At 38.3% G+C, this 22,723-nt stretch overlaps 1 protein-coding gene across 3 annotated transcripts in view; it reads left to right on the top strand.

Moving 5' to 3' along the window:
- Window positions 1-20,383, top strand: part of LOC148818161 (C-type lectin lectoxin-Enh5-like) — a 29,315-nt gene extending 8,932 nt beyond the window's left edge. Inside the window, exons 2-6 of one of the 3 annotated variants that reach the window (XM_088937603.1) lie at window positions 1,256-1,325; window positions 3,357-3,457; window positions 7,849-7,983; window positions 10,026-10,134; window positions 19,666-20,383. In XM_088937603.1, the coding sequence (XP_088793729.1) occupies window positions 1,268-1,325; window positions 3,357-3,457; window positions 7,849-7,983; window positions 10,026-10,134; window positions 19,666-19,712 (450 nt within the window). In that variant the 5' untranslated portion in view covers window positions 1,256-1,267 and the 3' untranslated portion in view covers window positions 19,713-20,383. Of the gene's footprint in view, window positions 1-1,255; window positions 1,326-3,356; window positions 3,458-7,848; window positions 7,984-10,025; window positions 10,135-10,924; window positions 11,081-19,486; window positions 19,639-19,665 lie in introns of those variants that run through there. The other 2 variants (XM_088937601.1, XM_088937602.1) reach the window with 2 other exon arrangements.
- Window positions 20,384-22,723: the final 2,340 nt, after the last annotated feature.

The following is a 22,723-nucleotide window of genomic DNA, read 5'->3' as shown; positions in this document are numbered from 1 at the left end:
AATTGGCTTATTTACATATTTGTAATACCTCTGTTTGAAAAGCAAATATTTTTTATGTTCTGAATGTTCTAAATTTAATTCTGTCTTTGATCAACATAACGCTGCCCAACTAGAGCAACTAATTAGGGGCAGAGCAGTGGCTCTGTGGCTAAGGATCTGCACCTGTGGCTAGAAAGTTGGCAGTTTAAATCCTGCAGAGGAAGCCTACTCTGTTGGGCTCCTAAGCAAAGCCCTTAAACCCAACTGCTCCAGGGATGCTATACAATGGCTGACCCTGCGCTCTGACCCCAAGATTCTCTCTCTGTCTGTGTGTCTGATGGAGAGCAAGCTGGGGTATGTGAAAAGATGAATTCCTAATGCAAGAAATTGTATATGGCTAATAAAGTGACCTCTCTAGGTGTTTTTTATTTTTTATGTAAGTTCTCTAAGTGTGATACCTCTGCTTCTAAATTTCATCTCTTTTCAATTGAGATTTTTTGAGGATTGAGGGAAATGATATGCCCCCCAATAGTTGTTTTAGCAGCATCCCACATTATTGCAGGTGATACTAGTGATTTTTGTCATCTTCACAATAGTGAAGGATCCACTTCTGTACAAGATCACAAAACACAGCATTTGCTAAGAGAGAGGTGTTAAACCTCCAGAATCTACTTCGCTCTATGGCAATACTAAAATTAAAATCTAATTGTATCAATCATGAGAATTATCAGATAGGATAATTGAACCAATATGACAGGATAAAACATTATAAACATACATACTGGGTATAAAATACAAAAAATAAGAGGCATGGGAATTAAAAGTAAAAGGTATAGTTTTTAACTAAAGGATTCAGCTCTGTTCATATATCCACAAGACCCAAGACCACGAGTCCCTACATATGTTTTTGAGAGCAAATGATGATCTAGTTTAAAACAAGGGCAGTGTTGGTTAAACAAAAGTATAAATTTGGGAGAATCTTCATTAGGAGCACAAATATTTAGAATAGTGAGATGTTGTCCAAATATAGAACCTGATATTAAAACAAATCTGCCTTCTGAGTCTTTTTCCAGGCTTTGAATGACCTTGTAAATGATACTGCCCAGCCTCCCTTCCACCTACCTACAGTATGTGCACACTAATATCATGCTGCTCTATTATACAGCTTCTCCACTCCCTGGCAAAGGGAATCACATTGACATCCTACTGCAATGCCTTTCCATTCGGCATCCTGCACATTAACTTCACACTGTTCTGCCCATTTTTGTTCTTTTAGAAAGCTGGCAACATGAGGTGTGTGTTTTCAGCTCTGATCTGCATTTTACTCACTCTCAGTGTGGTGACAGGTAAGGCATTCTATCACTGTATACTCTCAAATGAGTAAAATATAATTTGGAACGAATTTCTTTCATCTCCACCTGTCATTCACAATTATTGCTTTGTGAAGTATATGTCTTGGCCTTCATTTTATTGGGTAATGAAGACCTGTTGTATAGTATGAGGTCAAGTCCACTGTGGCTTTTTTATTCTTATTTATTTTAAAATGTATCCAATAATGTGATCAGAGTCAAACGTAAATGTTTACTTTGTAAGATAAGTGTTATTTTTTCTTTTTTCTTTATGGCCTGACTGCTTCAGACACCTTTTACAAGCAATAACTGTAGTGTTGTCATTACAATATGAGCAATAATCACACATGCTCTTTTATTGACCAGAAAGGCATAGGATAACAATCCTTAAAAGGACTACTCTCACCAGCCAGTAAGAGTGAAGGTGCAGGGTCCTAACTAATACAAGCCACACGGTTCATGTTGGGAACCTGAGAAAACAGAGCAGAATGGGGAAACATCATCACTGTCTTCGGGAGAAACAGGCTGAGCGAGCTACAGCAAGTCTGTCCTGGTGGAGCACTACCATACACCCCCAGGTCTTTAACTGGACACAATAACACATTTCACGCACTGAGTCCAACACCTCACAAGGGCCCTCCCAAGTTGGAGAGGCCTTTCTGCTGTTGGGGGCTGTACACCCTAAAAAGTTCCCCAGCATGTGGGTCCCTGATAGTGCATGTCATATTGGTGCTTCTGATGCATGCCAGCCTGGGTGAGGTGGGCCCAGGTGAAAGTATGTACGCGCTCCATGCTTCACTGAAGTTGCCGCATGTAGTCCGGGCCGGGGGGGGGGGGAGAAGGGCTGTCTCCTGGTAGTGTCCCAAATGCCAGGGCTATTGGGGTGTGAATTTCCACAACATCAAGGAGCCTGGTATGCACCCCGTGAACATGTGGACAGATGTCCTGTAGGCCCATAGTACCAAGGGCAGATGTTGATCCCAGTCCCGCTGATTTTCAGACACCAAAGCAGCCAGTTGGGTGGAGAGAGTGCAGTGAAAAAGCTTTACCAACCCATCGCTCTGGGGATGCAGGGGGGTCAGCCGTGTTTTTTATCCCCTGGTGCTGGCACACCAGGCTGAAAACGTGGGACCTCTGGTCACTGTGGAGCTCCTCTGGTGCCCCCAGCCTGGTAAACATGCCCTCCAGCAGTGCATCCACCACAGTGGTGGTGCTCTGGTCTGGTAGGGTATATGCCTCAGGCCATTTTGTAAAATAGTCCATAGCCACCAGAATGAAGCGGTTGCTAGAATCTGAACGAGGGAGTGGGCCCAGCACATCAACCTCCACTCGCACCATAGGAGCTCCCACCTGATGTTGCTATAGGGGGGGCACGGGAGCAGTCAGGGGGACCTTTCTGTGCCAGGCACACATCACAAGCTCAGCACCATGTCCTGGTGACACTGTCTCCAGTAGAAGTGGTCCCGGAAATGCCCTAGGGTCTTGGCAGTACCAAAATGTCTCACTCCTGGCTGCCCATGCACTGCTCACAGCACAACATCCCGCAGAGAGGCAAGTACCCCTAGCTGCTACCGTCTCTCACCACCGGAGGGTGCCTGTCAACCCCAACACAACACCCCCTCCTTCACAACCAAGGAATCCCAGAGTGTACAGAGTGCTTTAACTGCCTTGGAGTGAGAAACGATATCTTCCCGCGATAGCCGGCTCCTTTATGTCTTCCAGCGCAGCACCAGACCACTAGCAGGGACATCGTTAACTCCTGGGATTTGGGGGGAAGGACAGGGGTTTATGCACATATAGTGTTAGTATACGGGTTTGACTGTCCCATGTTTCCCATCATGCATTCATTTAGTGCCCCATCACCGCCTGATGAGTGTGCTACATTATACTTTTGCTAGTACACAAGAAATTGAAATTTAACCTGTGCACTATGATTCCATCCAAATATGAATTCAGTTTCTCTATTAGCTTTGATAACCAGATGCTTCACCTGAAAAATTATATGAGCCTCACAAGTATCCTTTTCAGGAACCTATGACTGCCAGTGCACATGTCCAACAGGCTGGATGAAGTTTGATGGATTCTGCTACAAGTTCTTCACGGAAAGAGTAACGTGGGCTGATGCAAATGTATGTATCGTGCGAGTTACAGGCAGTTTTCAGATTTTGTTTTTATTTATTGTGATGAAAGCAAACTATTGTGAAAGTGTTGATTTTAAATGGAGTCAATCCCAGTGACCTGTGATTGCAGACTAATCAATGATAGATACACTACAGATTACCTGTTATACTATGGTTACATACAAATGCATCCATTCAAACTGCGCGGCACAGACACGTACAGACACGTAATTGGCTACGTCATCACACACCGGGACGCGCGATGACGCAAAATACCGCGGTATGTGATTGGTTGACCAACAGGGGCACTCATGGTGCGTTGGTCGTTCGTAGAAAGATTTAAATGTCTTTACTGTGTGGATGGTTAAACTCGTGGCTTTTTTTCTGTTTGCTTATTTCAAAGTCACACCTGCTCCATTTCTAAAACTTTTTGCTCATGTGCATTTTTGTATTTTTTACACCTCTAGCACTTTAACGTCCTGAATTTTCATTTGCCTTAATTTGTAGAATGAATTTTAGTTTTAGCCTTAAAAAGCTTAAGTTTTCACTATCTTTTGTTTCTTGTCCTACAACTGTTATAATTGATCACCGAATTATTGTACTTGACATGACTTCATTCACCCTTTCCTGAACGTCTATGACAGGCAGAGAGAGTGCTGTTTCTGGTGCGATCTTTTGCAGCTGACATTTCACTGTTTTAAACGAACAAGAAATTAGATTGCTCATAAATCACTTATTCTACATAAACACAGCGTATTTGCCCTCCGAAAATTCTCTTTTTCTTGTTCGTTTTAGAGACCTTGATCGAAACTGATTTTAGATGTCAGAAAGGATTTATTTTCTCTGTATTTCTGTGTGCGCATTTCCTACATTGCTTTGTCCAGATTTTAACTTTATATTTAGGCTTAGATTTCAACTATAAATCGTACACTAATTAATAACAGTAAATACTGATGTTTTGCTCCCTCTTACCACAAAAATATATATGTATTGTAGCTGGGATGAACTTTATTTTGTACGCGTAGCTACTGCCATTCGGACACGGAAGGGTTAAAGATGGCGACAAATCAGGCACCCAGAGAGGGGGGGGGGGCGTCTTCCTGCCTCCATAACTAAAAAGCCAAATAGGAGTGGCTTAAGCGACATACACAGTCGTGTAACTGACAGTTTGAGGTAGCCTATCATGTAAATTTCGCTTTGTTGCTGATAGGTTAAGCTTTCGAAACTCAGCCTCAAAGTCATGTGACTGATTTTTCGCCCTGTTTCAATGGTTAAACGCAATGATCACAAGCACCACCATAATAACTGGGATGTGTAGTTTTTAATTCAGTTTGAATTATAACTGTACATACTGTCTTCATATTTGGCCAGGGCTATAAAGAAAGGGCGCGCCAAAAAATTTCGGTGCCGTTGTCTCCGCTTTAAAGGTACCCCCGTACTGGAAGAATTTGACCTCGGAACGTTTGCCCAGCGTACTAATATAGGCACATCCCGAAATTTTGACTTTACTGTGTAATGAAGAAATTTTAAAGACTACTTATTAGCGTAGATAAAAAAGCTTGGATTCCCATGGACAGTATCTTATACACATCTTTTTCTGTTGTCTTTGGTTGATCTCTTGAGGATCCTTGTGATATTTTGAGCTCTCGTTGAATTATAAAAGTGTCGCAGTTTAAATCATTTTCGTTGTTAGAAATTATGAAACGCTCTGTTAAAAGCAAGGGATTTTTTATATCTGTTATAGTAAAAGAAAATGCCCAATGAACTAGGGATTGAACAGTTTTTCAGTGCTTGTACAATCGATGGAAATGTTCAAACAAATGTGCTAAAGAAATAAACAAAAAAGTAAGTTATTCCTTTATCATATTGGCTAGCTAATGTCCCATCCTTGTTAGTTAGATCAACAAAATGCTGTGGTGGGTGTTACTTTTTGTCGATGAAAAAATAAAGTCTTTTCATTTATAATGACGGTTGCAAATAGTGCGGACCAGCGTAATATGTAGAGTTTTACTGGTGGAGCTCATACAGCTGTGTCTGGATATCTTGGTCAAATATTTGGCTAATGTGTATTGTCTGTTTAGGGTTCTGTAGCATTCCATACGGCTGGGCAGCTTGTTCCCCCCTCCCGCTGGAAGATTCGACCCCTTCTACTTAATACCTGTGAAACCGGTTTAATTCGTCACACCAGCACTCCCGCAGAGAGTGATGAAAACCGCGCTGCACCAGGCGAATGCTTTTGGGCTCAGGTGGATTTGTGCCCTACAGTTCAACCTGCGGTACCGCTGTGTACTGTACATACAGTATGAACATGTTATTTTGAAATATAACAAATGTCAATATACTCTAGTGTCCATAATATTTGCTATTTTAGTTTTTCAAAGTAGTGTTTTTGTTAAAAGAAAACTCATAGCGATTGTTGGATTTGAACACCCAACCTCAACCTTGTACAGTACTGTAAATCAGTTGCTTAAGCCGTGACGCCACCAAGGCAAGTCATGTGATATATACTGAAACAGCAATACAGATATTACAGTAATATGGTCAGAAGGTCAACCACATGTAAGACTTTGGTGCTTAAAATGTTTAGGGAGAAATGGAGTACTGGTGTGTATTTTTTCTTTAAAATACCAATAATAGCAACATACAGTTCCCATAATATGTTTATGTTCCTAAATTAATATCGTTTATGACCTTTATGACCTTCGTTATGCTCCTCTGCGTTTTATGCTTAGCTACTAAAATTTTCCTTTAGTGTTAAAATTCCATATAAATATTCAATACTAAGCAGATTAAAATGTGCACAGTAAAGAGATTAAATGATTAAATCTTTTCACTAACGACCAATACACCACATTATCTTCCGTGTCACATTAATATTGGAATGTTTTTTTTACAAGTGTCAAAAGAAGTGATACACAACCTGTCTCCTCTATAACTCTTCAGTTTACAGAAAAATTCCACCAGAGCCTCACAACATTGTCCAATAATACTCTACTTGTGTCTAATTTTTAGTTAAGCAGGATTTGAGCTACAGACCATAACAGACCAAAAAACAGAATCCACCTGCGATTCAGGTGTTAACAAAACGTGTTTACAAAGGAAGTGAAATATAGTAATACTACCAGCTATATAGATACATAGATTTAGATATTTAGATCCTTAAATTAATATCACTATTAATTTCTTTAGATACGTGATTACATATATTCTCGATTATAAAACAGATGTCCGTTATAGTAAAAGAAAATGCCTACAAAGTACGGCTTGGACAGATTCCAAGTGCTTGTACAAATGTGCTAAAGAAATGAACAAAAAAAGTCATTTATTCCTTTATCATATTGGCTAGCTAATGTCCCGTCCTTGTTAGTGAGATCAACGAAATGCTGTGGTGTTACTTTTTGTCGATGAAAAAATAAAGTATTTTCATTTAAAATGATGGTTACAAATAATGTGGACCAGTCTAATACTTTGAGTTTACAGCTTGTCCATGGTCATTCATTATAAATACTATTAGTAATATCTTCGGTAAAGGCTTTGATGCATAAAATATTTCTGCATAATTAAAATATTTATGATAAAGGTAGGTTGTGTACTTTTGTCCAACTGAGCAATCTTGCTTTCATAAAATATACCAACTTTTTAATGACTGATGATTAACATGCTGTAATACACAGTTTAAATTTAAAAGCTCAAATGCTGTACATGAGAGGTTAAGCTTTATTGGCTCCTCCTGGCGGTTTTTCAAGGTGATTCTAGATACTTTCCGGTATGACGTCAAATGACGCGTTAAACCACGTGATACTGCGTTTTGATGCGACACGCCCACCGCGGTGTACCACGAAATACCCCACGTGTTTTGAATGGCTGCATCTGTAAGTTATTAGCACAAAGTTATGAATTACATAACATTATAGACTTATCTTAACGTTTATGAGAGAAGCAATTAATTATTAATACAGTAGTTGCTTCTCGTCAGTTTATTAACATTTTATTAAGAGTCTCTTAAATACCTAATTTATGTACATTTAAAAAAAGAAGATACTTCCCTGTTCAAATGTGTTTTCCTAAATGTTTACACTTATTGGCGAAAATTATACAGTTAATTAATCTGCCCTGCTAGTTTCATAGGCTTTTATTCAGATGATATTAGAAAATTCAAGATCAGACATCAGTCTTGGAATAACCAGGACAATATTGTTCTTACAGCAGTCCTTACAAAACAAGAAATAAAAGTCTGGACATATGATATGTAATATCATGTGTAGATATACTAGTGAGTTATACTGTAGTAAAGTACAAACCATACTAAATCTGTTAGAAGAAAAAGCACAGAATAAATCTTGTATGTTTATCCACTATCAGTGCTTATGATGATATATCTGTTTTTCTTGTCCTCTCAGCTCCACTGCCATAAGCTGAGGTCACTTCTGCCCTCAGTGCACGATGAGCATGTTAACAACTTCCTGTTGACCCTGATCAGAAGTGAGGATGACAGGGAGCACTCAGTCTGGCTGGGAGGCATGGATTGCATAAAGGTACTGAAGTACCTCAAGGGTATCATTAGGGCCCAGCGTTTTCCCTGCATTACATAAATTGTCTGGATACTGTTATATAGTAAATATATTAATTCCATCCAATATGCACATGATTAAAAAATATGGGAATTAGTAAATACATTGTGTATTTGGCAGGCATGACAAATATAACATTGACTGACAAACATAACGTGATGCCCACGGGCAATTGGAACACATACTGTACACATTTCATTGGGTGATATCGAGCTGCAGATGGCTACACAAGAAAGGGATTTGGGTTTATTTACAGTAGGTTCAACTCAGGACACTATTTCACACTCAGTAGCAAAACCAAGACACAGGGTCACAGTTTGGACAGAAAAAAAGCAAATATTCTTTAACGGAAAGAGCTGGAACATGCTTCCCAGAGAAGTGGGTGAGGTTCAAACTCTGGTTACCAATATGAAAGGGTTGGATGAAATTTAAGTTTTACTGAGCTACCTTCAAATGAGCAAAATCCATCCATCTATCCACCCATCTCTCAATTCTTCTCTTTTTATATTCATCCATTCATTCATTGTCCCTTGCAAAGGTATTCACTTCCTTCTAATGATGTCCTTTGCTGAAATACAAATGATGTGTATATATCTTTTTAAAGTGATTATTTTTAATTGAAACTTTAATGCTTAAAGAACAAGTCAAGTGTCAGCAAATCACATCAAAGTCAGTTAAAACCACTTATGTCCATTTAGCCAATTTCCGCCTGGAATTTCCTCCCCCTTAAACATTTGTTATATCTCTGCAGCAGAACATAGCAGGAGCCTGGGTCAGGTCTTAAATTGAAGCTAACCCCCTTGGCTTTGAGTGTGAACAGTCAAATGTCTTATATTTCTTAATGTGTCCACTCAGCAGGCAAACATATGAAAAACAACCCCAAAAAACAGCAGGCGAAAATGTTTTTTTGGTCTTCAGAGGTCAGACTTCTCAACTAATATGCATGTAAAAAGGCCTGGGAATGATTTGAAACCCTTGTTCTAGGTGACTACTAGCTTGGATAAAAATCTGGGACAAATTGATCAATTAGAAAAAATTCTACATCATGTTTTGTGAAGACTGGACCTGGAATGAAATTTCACGCCTATAATAAAAAATCATAAAAATATTGAAAAAATAAGAATAAAAACCATTGCAATTGCTATAAAAACCTTTAGACACTGCTAGAGAGCCTTTATCTGCTGTTATGCAATGGAGTTGCCTTCTGGTGTGAAAAAAAGGAGCACTGATAAGAAACTGATAAAAAACTGATTGATTACCCCTTCTGAGTCAATTGATTGACAGCTAAAAGGCAGGCGGAATGCAGCCTGAGGCTTCTAGAGGAAGTCTTACCCCCTAAGGGCTCTGAATGGCTGAAAATACAATGACTGACAGCGTTTTTTACCAATCAAATCGCCTTATTTCTCTCGGTCCTGCTGCAAACGTACTACTATTTACAACACAGGCTATGGTCAGTAGCCTCCAGGTCTAGAGATAAACTAGTCTGGGTTATTTTGGATATATATCATGCTTCAGAATAAGGTAAAAACATGGGATATGTATATATTTTGCTGGTTTTTGCTTTTGCGGTTTTGTTGGTAAAAATGTATGATATTTACATGCTGTGCTGGCCGGGTGGCTGGGTGTTTTTATTGGGGTTCTGCTAGTTCATTAATTTATTGGTTTATTGCACAATAGTGTCACATCTGTGGAAACAAACTTAATGGTTTTCTTGTGATGATATTGGAGAATACTTGCATGTGAGAAAATTTGTGGAGTGGTTTGAAAAAAACATTGTTTATCTTGCGTTTGTCTTAAAAAAAAGTGACAGGCGTGGTCGTCAGCGACCACAATCCGGGCTAAGTTAACAGTTTTACTTGTGTATTTCATCTTAAATAGATAGATAGGACTTTATTGATCCCGAAGGGAAATTGATGTGTTACAGCAGCCCAGCCCAAGACAAGCAAAACAGACATCAGAATAGACAAAAAATTAAAATACATAAAAATTAAAATCTTGTTCAATAGGAAGGGACGTGGACCTGGGGTGATAGGACTCAATGGAACTTTACACTCTGGGCCACTGGAGAGCCCAATAACTACCAACAGGAAAACTGCCTGCAACTCAACTGGAAAGGTAACAGATCATGTCATATTTTACATCGTTGCTTGTTAGACATGCACTCAGCTTGTTTCTTCTACAATTACAAATAAATATTCCAAACTATCATCAAAGATTCCTGTAGGATTTCTGTAGGTACTTAGCACAATTTACAGCGCAACTTCCTTTTGGCCTGCAGTTTAGATACCGTATAGGTATCTAAATATATGATTCTTGAAGGATACACGCTGACATACTGTATTTGTAGATAGAGACCCCTAATTCTCACCCTCAGAATATTTTTAGATCTCAAAACAGATATTTAAAAGAATCATGTTTAAGAGAATAAAGTAAAAGTCATTTCACAGAACAATGTGTATTCAACAAAGGAACAGTTGATACTTAATAGAAGTCAGGTTAAACAATATTAATAAATACATCTTTAAGCAGTGGTGATTAAATTGCTTTTTCCTTTCAGTTTGCATATGAACTATCATGCTGTTAAAAAGTCTGTGACACAGAAAATCTCTCAAAACATTTCACTGAACAAAGCTTGATATTACATAATTTATTCTAAATGAAAATAAGGTACTGAATGAGCTTTTATTACATAGATGTTTAATATATAATGTACAGAAATAAGAGGTGTCATTATCTTCTCTATAGTTTATTGCAGAATGTTATAAGCAGGTGATTTGCACTACTATGGCATTATGAGGGAATATCAAAGATATGTTATTTCAAAGAAAGAAGGCATGTAATTCCCATACAATAAAATATTTTTATTTGTAAGAAAGCACAGAATATTTTTTTCTTTTTTTTCTAGGTAACAGTCATTGGAATGACTTTCCATGTACATATAAGCTTCCATTTATCTGTGCTAGACCAGTCCTGTAAAGTACTGTAAATACATTTGGCATTTTAATAAAAAATGAATTCTGTTTCAAAGCACATCCTTCAATAAATCAAATAATTATTAGTGGATGATCTGTGTCATATCTGGAGAAGCGGAGACAGTTGTCTCCTTCTGTCTTGCTCTCATAACTTAAATGAGAATAAACCATGCAACAGAGTGTTCCGGTTGCATGTCTTTCCTTTTTTCCTGATGTCTTATCTCCTCCTAGCTGTGCTTTCAGGCCTGCAGATGCAGCCATCTAGAATGCGGGAGATTTCAGTCTGTATACTGTAGTTGGCTGTAGTCTGTAGTCTGTAAAACTGCCGGGAGGCCCTGTGAAAGCTTAACATACCACATCTGCTTGTGGTTGTAAGACAGACCATTATAGTATTAAATATTAATTAATTCAGAAGTGCATTCTAGCACTAATCATTCTTTATGCCTACTGTACTAGAAACAAACAATTTTATTAGATGTAATCTATAGATATAATGTAATTGTGGTAGCTGAAAATAATAACAAAAGAAGTATAACACTGTAGGGGTGTTGCACATTTACTGGGACAATCATTAATTGTAGCAGTAAGTCACAAAATGATTAGAAAACCGACCTTGGGGGATAACTCAGCAACACACACATGGATACTAATACATGACAATACATTTATTAATACATGAAATGGGCATATAAACATAACAGATCTTAAGAGTGTGGGTTAGCAGAATACAAAAGGTATATATTCAATCACGAAGAGTTACAAACCAAGAGGGACATATGGATGCAGCCATTCAAAGTGCACAGTACAAACTCGTACTGCACACAACTCACTATGTCATATGTCACTATGTCATAACACGTCATACCGCTTCAGACTGCGGTACGTGATTGGCTGGCCAAAATGACCGACAGGGGCACTCGTGGTGCGTTGGTCGGTAGTGGAAAGATTTAATCATTTAATCTCTTTACTGTGCACATTTTAATCCACTTAGTATTGAATATTTATATGGAATTTTACAACTAAAGGGAAATTTTTGTAGCTGTGCATAAAAAGAAGAGGAGCTAATGCATCTGAAGGTCATAAATGATATTAATTTAGAAACATAAACATATTTTCTAAACTGTTTATTGCTGGTATTGGTAGTTTAAAGAAAAAATACACACCAGTATTCCATTTCTCCTTAAACACTTTAAGCATCAAAGTCTTACATGTGGTTATTTCGGAAACGTTTTTATGTGCTCCTTCTGACCATATTACTGTACGTTTATATACTTTGTAAAAAGTGATCGTTTTAACCTTTTCTGCGAATAAGCTCATTGGAGTAAACAAAGCATACTTTTAGAATTTGATTAATAGGAAATATAATATGGAATCGCATATCTAAAGAAATTAATAACGATATAATTATATTTAGGTACTGTAGCACAAACAGTAGTATAAGACTTTCCATTGATATGTGTACTTCTGTTTCACTGTTTGGTGCATAACTGCATCTGTGGCGTGACTGACTTCTAAGGCTAAGGTCGGGTGTTCAAATCCAGCGATTGCCATGAGTTTTCTTTTAACAAACATTTCTTTGAAAAACTAAAATAGCAAATATTATGGACACTACAGTATATTGACATTTTTTATATTTCTAAATATCACAACATGTTCGTACTGTATGTACACAGTGGTACCACAGGGTGTAGGGCGCAAATCCACGTGAGCCGAAAACTCTACATCATTAATACAGTCATATCTTCTGTGTCACATTAACAAGTTTAAAAGGAGGAGACACTTTACACTTTAACTCTTCTCTGCTTCAGTTTACAGAGAAATTTCACCAGAGCCTCTTCTCTTCTCATGTCTAATTTTTAGTTTAGCAGGATTCAAGCAGGATTTCAGATGGAAGGCAGTGACGTCAAGCAAGCCCAAATCAAAGTTTAACCCGTTCAGAGCCTACATTACATTTAAGTGTTTCATTTTGAGCTTCACAGCCGAAACATTGCGTTTTCTCTGTTCTCTTTTCAGGATGGAGTAAACCTATTACTTGTTCCTTTGCAGATTACGTAGTCTTGTACAGTGATAATAGACATGGTAATATCATCCCCATTAAACAATGTGCTTATCGCGCAAATCCTGCTAAACTAAAAGTGTGTATTGTCTGTTTAGGGTTCTGTAGCATTCCAGTTTATTTTTGTAGTTGCAAGAATAGCGATTATAAACATTATAATCATACTTGCTTTATACTGTCCAACTGAGCAATCTTGCTTTTATAAAATATACCGACTTGTTTAATGTGTACGATACTATAATAGAGTTTAAAATAATTTCTATTAATATAACTATCAAGTGGTATTAAATAAATACAGCTTTTTAGTATAGATTACACTTTTCTAAAATGTATTTTAAAAAAATAAAAAATATTTTAAAAATAAAAATGATTACAATCTAATCTTTCCAGGTATGATCCCAAGAGGAAGTACAGTACAATACGCTCCTGCTTTGTTTAATAAATCTAAACGGGGAGAAAGCTATGCTGAAAGTTTATTAAGATACTTAGAAGACAAAGATAATGATTTATGTTGCATTTGTCAGATTGAATCAATAAAGACATTTAATTAAACACGCATTTGTGATTTAAATCAAAATGGGGGTAACGGGGACTCTCTTATTATTTCGCTCTTCTCTTATTATCAAAACTCGTTACCTCGTTTAAGATTAAATTCTTATATTATTCTTAATAGTTGTTTCAGGCAGATTACACTTTCCGCCGGCTCTCAATAACAGACTGATCTATTTTTTAAATCACTGCTTTTGTTTACCGATTTCATCTTCACACCTCTGAAGACCCTCACACCTGAAGAAGGATTCATAACCGAAACGCAGGCTGACACGGCTACCCACTATTTTTTAAATCACTGCTTTTGTTTACCGGTTTCATCTTCACACCTCTTCCCACTGATCTCTCACTGTTCGGATACTCTTTCTCACCTGTCCTGCCCTTTGTTCTCCTGTGATTTACTGTTTATTCCTTCTACCATCCACTCCCGCCCTCACACCTAAAGAAGACTATTTTACATTTCTTTATGTGGTTCATAGTGCAATTAACCTTTGCTTGTTTCTTTGCAGCCAATGAACACCGACACAGTTCTACCACTCGAATATTATTTTACTTATTATTCACAATTTTATTCTATAAAAATGCAAGTGAAAAACATAGTTGACATACTCAATGAATAAAAACAATATAGAAATCAATAAAATAATAAATAATTACTGATCAGATAATACAAGATCAGTCATTTGAGAACTGATCAACTTTGTATTACAAGCTCAGATAATAAACACATATATAGTGATACAGTATGTAATGATGGTTGTCTGCATTTGTATAGAACTTTTTATTACAGAGGTGTGATGTTTAGATTGACCTCACTGTAAGCAAAACAAAAAAAAGGATTTTTGGAGGGGGGGATATTCTGACAACAATTGATTATAAGACGATCTGTCAAAATGCAATGAAATCAAATATGCTGGACAGAGAGGTGAACATTATTATGCAGAAGACAAAGATAATGATTTACGTTGCACTGTCGGATTGTGAATCCTTAAAAACATTTAACTAAACGCGTTTGCGATTTAAATCAAAATGGGGGTAACGGGGACTCTCTTATTATTTCTCTCTTCTCTCATTATCAAAACTTGTTCAGTTGTGGTTCTTTTGGTTTCACGGAGGGCTTCTCAGATAGTTGGGCATTCAGGTAGTTTGCCAGGCGAAAGGATTAGTAAATATATTTTGTTAAAGCAAGTCAGTTTTTTGCGACACATAAAACACATATTGTGGCATTATTATATAGGACGGACACAGTGACCCAGACACTCATTGAATGAAAAACAGCGCTTTATTTTTTGGTATAGCTGGTACAGCCCAAACAAACGCAAACACGTTTTTAATGAAATGCTTTTATTCATTCATAATCTGACTCAAATAACTCACATTCCCGAATGCCCCCACACCCCGCTCAACACTTAGGAAGAACACGAAACAGCCTGTTAATAAAATTGTTGCAATTTTGTTCTGTCAGTTCTTTCTCCCAGAACTTGTAAATCGCATTGCCATACCATCTCTATTGGATTTAAATCTGGGGATTCAGCTGGAGTTTTCACCCAGTTCACTTCTTCTGCTATAAGCAGAAGCAGGAGTGTAAATGTTTTTTGATATGTATTTGTTGTAAATGTCTGCAATATGTCTTCAGTGTAAAAAAAATCGGTTTGAACACCATGGGTGCTGTTTTTAAGATGCTGCTGAGTAAAGTATAAGAATTTTCCTGGTGTCAGCAGTATTCTGTATATACAGATGCAGCCATTCAAAATGGGTGGGGTATTTCGCGGCATACCCCGGTGGGCGTGTCGCGGTATCACGCGGTTAATCGACGTCATGCTGGAAACTATCCGGCGTCACCTTGTAAAACCGCCAGGGGGAGCTTAACCTCTCATGTACAGCATTTGAGCTTTTAATTTTGAACTGTGTATTACAGCATGTTAATCATCAGTCATTAAAATGTAGGTATATTTTATGAAAGCAAGATTGCTCAGTTGGACAAAAGTATACAACATACCTTTATCAGAAATATTTATGCATCAAAGCCTTTACCGAAGATATTACTAATAGTATTAATAATGAATGACTTTGGACAAGCTGTATACTCAAAGTATAATTTCTTTAGCACATTTGTACAAGCACTTGGAATCTGTCCAAGCCATACTTTGTCAGGCATTTTGTTTTACTTCAACGGGCATAAAAACTCCCTTGCTTTTAACAGGGCGTTTCATAATTTCTAACTACGAAAATGATTTAAAATGCGACACTTATCATTCAACTAGAGCTCAAAATATCACAAGGATCCTCAAGAGCACAGCAAAGACTGTATTAAAAGATACTTGTATGAGATACATGAGAATCCAGGCTTTTTTTATCAATGCTTTCTTTTCCGTATACCAGATTTTATGGAACCACTTCAGAAGGGTGTCAGCCAGTCAGATTCCAGGAATCGGTACTTTAAAGGAAAAATACAAACCGGTATTCCATTTCTCCCTAAACATTTCAAGCATTGAAGTATTTAACTAGCATGTGAAATAGCGTGTGAAAAAGTGGTAGTTTTAAGCTTTTCTGCTAATATAATATGGAATCGCGTATCTAAAGAATTTAATAACGTTATGATTATATTCGTGTACTGCGACAGGGCTGTTTCGCCTCTCTCTTCATGCGACTTCCCTTGTAGCCTACTGGTCTACGTGCCCGCTTACCAACTCACGGGTTGTGTGTTCAAATCCAGCTGGTCCTGGACTTTTCTTTTAACAAACATTTCTTCGAAAAAATAGAATAGCGATATTATGGACAATCAATTGACTTTTATATTTCAAAATATCACAACATGATCGATTCTAAGTCATTTTTGATAACAATGAATAGTCACCTTCTTCCCTTCTGACAATGGTCCCTGCTTCTGCTTCCTGCTTCTATTGTGTATGTGTGTGTAATAGAGTAAATTTTTATAGAGAAATGGAGGCTGGACAGTATGCGATACAATATAAACATTTATATTGATTTAAATCGTGTTTTGATTTAAATCGCAAACCCGTGTTTAATTATATGTGTTTTTTTAATCATAATCAGGCTAATGCAACATAAATTGATACAGTATCTCTGTCTTCTAGGTATCTTAATAAACTTTCAGCATAGCTTTCTACCCGTTTAGATTTATATTTCTTGGGATTTTGGGATCAAACGTGGAAGGATTAGATTGTAATCGTTTTTATTTTTCAAATACGTTTTAGAAAAGTGTAATCTATACCTGCCCAGACTGTACGCCTTCCTTTACCCCGCCTTTCACTAGTGTCCTGCCCTTCCCCGCGCACCCCAGCCGGGCGCTCTTCGGCCTGTGCCCGGGACGAATGTATATTTTGATATTTACACCCGGCGCGGCACCGAGGGAGCGTCTGCATTTATAACTTAGTTTTTAAAATTAGTCAAGCAATATGAAGCATCTCCTTTTACTTTTAAGTCCCTTAAATACATTGAGCACAGCTTTCTCACCACTTAAGATTACTTTTTTGATACCATCCTTACACAAAGCAGAAACTTTCCGATGACATACGGTACAAGTGGAAAGATTACAGATTTTAATCGTCTTTAATTTTGTTACGTTATACGTTTTAGGAACGTTTCATCTAAACAAACACCACAAAACTATTCTCGATTGTATTCTGAATGTTATGTTACACCTACAGTAGTTCACTGCTTTAAATACATCGAATTAAGAATGTAAGGTGTAGCACTTTAGATCTTTTTTTCTGAACCAGGAAAAATCTGATCATGTTTCTCTATAACAATAATAAAAAACTTTATTTTACATATCACCTTTAAAAGTGGCATCTCAAAGCAATACAGTAGATCGAAAAACAGTTAAAAGGGACCAAAGTAAATACCAGACAAACGCAAACGCATTTTTAATAAAATGCTTTTATTCATTCAGCAGAGAGTGAGAGGGACATCCAGCAGAGAAAGACACACACACCGGTTTCCATTGACAAAAAGTAATTGTTTTTTTTACATTTTTTTTACATGTTTTGTTTGTGGACAGACTGTCCACAAACGTGAGACTGTCTTTCTCGGACTTACATTTCCGAATGTCCCCCGCCCCGGTCAACAATCCTAGGAAGAACACGAAACAGCCTGTTAATAAGATTGTTACAATTTTGTTCGGTCATGTTCTTCCTCCCAGAATTTATAGATCGCATCGATCAGTTCCTGCTTTGTGACGGGCTTAGCAGTTTTCCGAACGTAGTCCTTCAATGAATGCCAAACCATCTCTATTGGATTTAGATCTGGGGATTTGGCTGGAGTTTTCACCCAGTTCACTCCTTCTGCCGTCTAGCCAGCACATGTCCACAGATATTCACAACAGCGACATATCATAAAACGTTTGCACATATAGTTAAATTATTAGTTGTTTTTCAGGAAGTTAAAAAAAACACTTGAACTACTTATCCAGTCTCTCGAAATAAAAAAACTAATAATAATGTAACATGCCACTGTTTGTTCATGAACAAAGTTATACTGAGATTTCCTTAGATACGCGATTAAAAAAAATAAAAAAAAATTTGAATCCCCGGCGGAACACATTCCATAAAAATCAGCGCTTTTACAGTATATATCGCCTTTAAAGGTGGCTTCTCAAAACGCTTTACAGGATAAAAACAACAAGAACAGCAACAACAACAATATTGTATTTCATTGCACTTTGAAAACCAAGTAATAACTTAACTATATGTGCAAACGTTTCATATGTTGCTGATGTGAATGCCTGTGGAGTGTATCTTATTTGCCATGCGCCCTCCCCCCCTCTCTCCCTCTATTCAATTCAATTCAAGGTGTTTTATTAGCATGGCAGATGGGTTCAATCAGTGTTGGGTATTTACTTTGCTTTGAGATTCCACTTTTAAAGGTGATATATAAATTTTTGACTAAAATAAATTGATATCTTTGTCTTCTAAGCTCTCTGTGTATAGTAGAGCCTCCTGTCCAGCCAGCACATGTCCACAGACATTCACAACAGCGACATATCATAAAACGTTTGCACATATAGTGTGCAAAAATGCACTTTATTTACTAAAAATAAGATACACTCTACAGACATTCACAACGGCGACTGTCAGAAGATAGGACACAGCGGCTCAGGCACCCGCTGAATGGAAAAGGGGCACTTTAATGTTCTGTATGGCTAATACTAAAGCCAATACTAATATTCAATACTTTAATATCCTTTTCTGTATGTTTAACAATAGTGGGTACTGGCCTAATTCGTCCCTGCTCCTGTTGTTAGGTGTTAATGTGTTGTTAAGTGTGAATTTGTACCTGTTTCCCTGAGGTCTGGCTTTTTTTCTGGAAAACCATAACTCTGGTCTTGTCCAGATTGACTGTCGCCGCCCAGGTCTGACAGTGCTGCTCCAGCAGTGCCAGGTTCTGGCGCAGCCTCTGTTCTGTGGGCGACAACGGGACCAGGTTGTCTGCACAGAGCAGGAACTCGATTTCCATAATTAATGCAGATCAGTAAATCAAGGGACAAAACAATTATTGCGCCCGGGTCCTCAATGGGCTTTGACGTGCTAATGCGTTGGTTTAACAGTCCGGGTGTGGCAAGCCTCTAATGTCTCCCGACTTCGGCAAAAGGCACCCGCCTTTTATTGGAAGACAATGAACATTCTAGCCGTACATGTGAATATAGCATAAATACACCAAGGGATTGGGTGAGCTCCCATCACAAAAAAAACTGTGAGACCAAGACCTTTTACGGGAAGAGACGGGGTGCTTCTGCTGCCCCAGCTTCCAAAGTGCGAAGGGTAAGCAAATACAGCAGACTTCATCTGAAATACGCAATTACAGCGCATATTACAAGGTATTATTGCCGTTTTTAATTTTAAATTCAATTATAATTATTTCTTCGTAGCCTGTTCTTCAAGAAAACACCGCATGGGCGAAATGATCTTCGAAATCTACCACCAGGACAGTAAAAAAGAAAGCAGTAAGACGGAAAAAAAGAAAAGTTTATTTTGACGTCTGTTCCGCGACTGATGAATACTACTGTGTGACTTTATTTCTTACATGAATTATGTTATTTTGCCACAGGCCGTGGGTCTCCGCTCTCGGCCACTGGCCAGGGTGCCAACATGTAGAAGCAGCATCTGTGTGGAGACATTTCGGCAGCAGCGGGAGCATTACGATGCATTACTGGGGAGGATTGGGAGGCTAGAGACACTCCTGAAAATGCAGAGGAAGGAGACAGTATGTTCCAGCAGTGAAACAGTTGAGCAGCTGTCTCCCGAAAAGTGCCTCTCCCCGCCGCGCAGGTTGCAATGCCTGGCGGAAGCTGTGCCCCCCGCAGAGCACACACCGCCTCAGGACACTCCATCCCGGCCTCTCCGCTCACCACCGCGCAGGAATTTGTTGATGCTGTCCCCGCCGTCTATCTCCCCCCAGGAAGCACCGTTCACAGAGCGGAATTCACAGACGCCAGTGGGACGAATAATTCTCCCAGATATCCAACTGCTATCCATCACTCAGGAGATGGAGGGGGGGTTGTACTTGCAGTGCATCGGCATAGACGGGAAAGCAAGAGCCGACCGCTACACCGCCCTCGTGTTTCGAAATCTTGTGACTTTTGAAATTTACTGGGGGTGGACCACGTCTGTAAATTTCGATGGGTCCAGAGGCAAAAGTGCCTTGCCTTGCAATCTCTGGGAAACCATTAGTCGCATGGTGAATCTGAGATTCTCAACCCTTACTTCGTGCGACTGGAAAAGAATTCGTGATCGGATCAACGAAATGCTTCGTACAAGGAGGCGCTCTTTTCCTCTAGTCTAACAGTCTGTCCACAAACAAAACATTCCTGTTAGACAAGAGGAATTGAAAAAAAACAATTTTGTCAATGGAAACCGGTGTGTGTGTCTCTCTCTGCTGGATGTCCCTCTCACTCTCTGCTGAATGAATAAAAGCATTTTATTAAAAACGCATTTGCATTTGTCTGGTATTTACTTTGGTCCCTTTTAACTGTTTTTTGATCTACTGTATTGCTTTGAGATGCCACTTTTAAAGGTGATATGTAAAATAAAGGTTTTTATTATTGTTATAGAGAAACATGATCAGATTTCCCCTGGTTCAGAAAAAAAGATCTAAAGTGCTACACCTAACATTCTTAATTCGATGTATTTAAAGCAGTGAACTACTGTAGGTGTAACATAACATTCAGAATACAATCGAGAATAGTTTTGTGGTGTTTGTTTAGATGAAACGTTCCTAAAACATATAACGTAACAAAATTAAAGACGATTAAAATCTGTAATCTTTCCACTTGTACCATATGTCATCGGAAAGTTTCTGCTTTGTGTAAGGATGGTATCAAAAAAGTAATCTTAAGTGGTGAGAAAGCTGTGCTCAATGTATTTAAGGGACTTAAAAGTAAAAGGAGATGCTTCATATTGCTTGACTAATTTTAAAAACTAAGTTATAAATGCAGACGCTCCCTCGGTGCCGCGCCGGGTGTAAATATCAAAATATACATTCGTCCCGGGCACAGGCCGAAGAGCTCCCGGCTGGGGTGCGCGGGGAAGGGCAGGACACTAGTGAAAGGCGGGGTTTAGGAAGGCGTACAGTCTGGGCAGGTATAGATTACACTTTTCTAAAACGTATTTGAAAAATAAAAACGATTACAATCTAATCCTTCCACGTTTGATCCCAAAATCCCAAGAAATATAAATCTAAACGGGTAGAAAGCTATGCTGAAAGTTTATTAAGATACCTAGAAGACAGAGATACTGTATCAATTTATGTTGCATTAGCCTGATTATGATTAAAAAAACACATATAATTAAACACGCGTTTGCGATTTAAATCAAAACACGATTTAAATCAATATAAATGTTTATATTGTATCGCATACTGTCCAGCCTCCATTTCTCTATGGAAATTTACTCTATCACACACACACACACAATAGAAGCAGGAAGCAGAAGCAGGGACCATTGTCAGAAGGGAAGAAGGTGACTATTCATTGTTATCAAAAATGACTTAGAATCGATCATGTTGTGATATTTTGAAATATAAAAGTCAATTGATTGTCCATAATATCGCTATTCTATTTTTTCGAAGAAATGTTTGTTAAAAGAAAAGTCCAGCACCAGCTGGATTTGAACACACAACCCGTGAGTTGGTAAGCGGGCACGTAGACCAGTAGGCTACAAGGGAAGTCGCATGACAAGAGAGGCGAAACAGCCCTACACAGCCCTGTCGCAGTACACGAATATAATCATATCGTTATTAAATTCTTTAGATACGCGATTCAATATTTTATTCCCTTTTAATCAAATTCTAAAAGTATGCTTGTTGACTCCGGTATCTCTTTAGTTAAAGACTTCGATGCTTAAAATGTTTAGGGAGAAATGGAATACTGGTGTGTATTTTTTCTTTAAAGTACCAAGACCAGCCATATACTGTACAGTATGTTTATGTTCCAAAATTAATATCGTTTGTGGCCTTCACATGCATTACAGTATGCTCCTATTCTTTTTATGCTCAGCTACTAAGATTTCCCTTCAGTGGTAAAATTCAATATCTACAACGGGCACAGCAAAGACGTTTACTGTAAGTCTTTCTACGACAGACCAACGAACCACGAGTGCCCCTGTCGGTCAACCAATCACGTACTGCGGTGCCGCGTGTCATCTTGCGTCACACTGCGCGACGCCACCTGCGGTACGTGTCTGTAACGTGCACTTTGAATGGCTGCATCTGTAGTTGACCCTTACCTGAAACAGGACGTAAAGAAAGGGTTTCTGAAATCAAACAGAGCTTTTTTCCTTTGTTTTATGGTCGGTGTAATTGGAGGCTATGCAGTTATGCTTCCTATGGTGATATACAGGTTTTTTGCATGAAGCCATATTGAGCAGTATTTCTCGCGTTGTGAACGTGTGTACACAGCGGTCCCCCTAGGTTCCAGTTAGTGCATAATTACGCATCGATGAAAAACCGGTGGTTTAAAAAAAGAGAATTAGCTCACTGATAGTTTTATGTGCAAGCTGTGAACACTTTCTCAAGTCTTTAAAATGCATTTGGTTTGAAGGCTTTCTGTGTTTCCCTTCTGAAGATATGAACAAAAGAATATTTGAGCGTGGTAAAAAAATGGCTTAAA

Source organism: Atractosteus spatula, chromosome 19, assembly GCF_055471065.1.
Source record: "Atractosteus spatula isolate fAtrSpa1 chromosome 19, fAtrSpa1.hap1, whole genome shotgun sequence".
Classification (NCBI taxonomy): domain Eukaryota; kingdom Metazoa; phylum Chordata; class Actinopteri; order Semionotiformes; family Lepisosteidae; genus Atractosteus; species Atractosteus spatula.
This window is presented reverse-complemented; position numbering and strand designations above follow the sequence as displayed.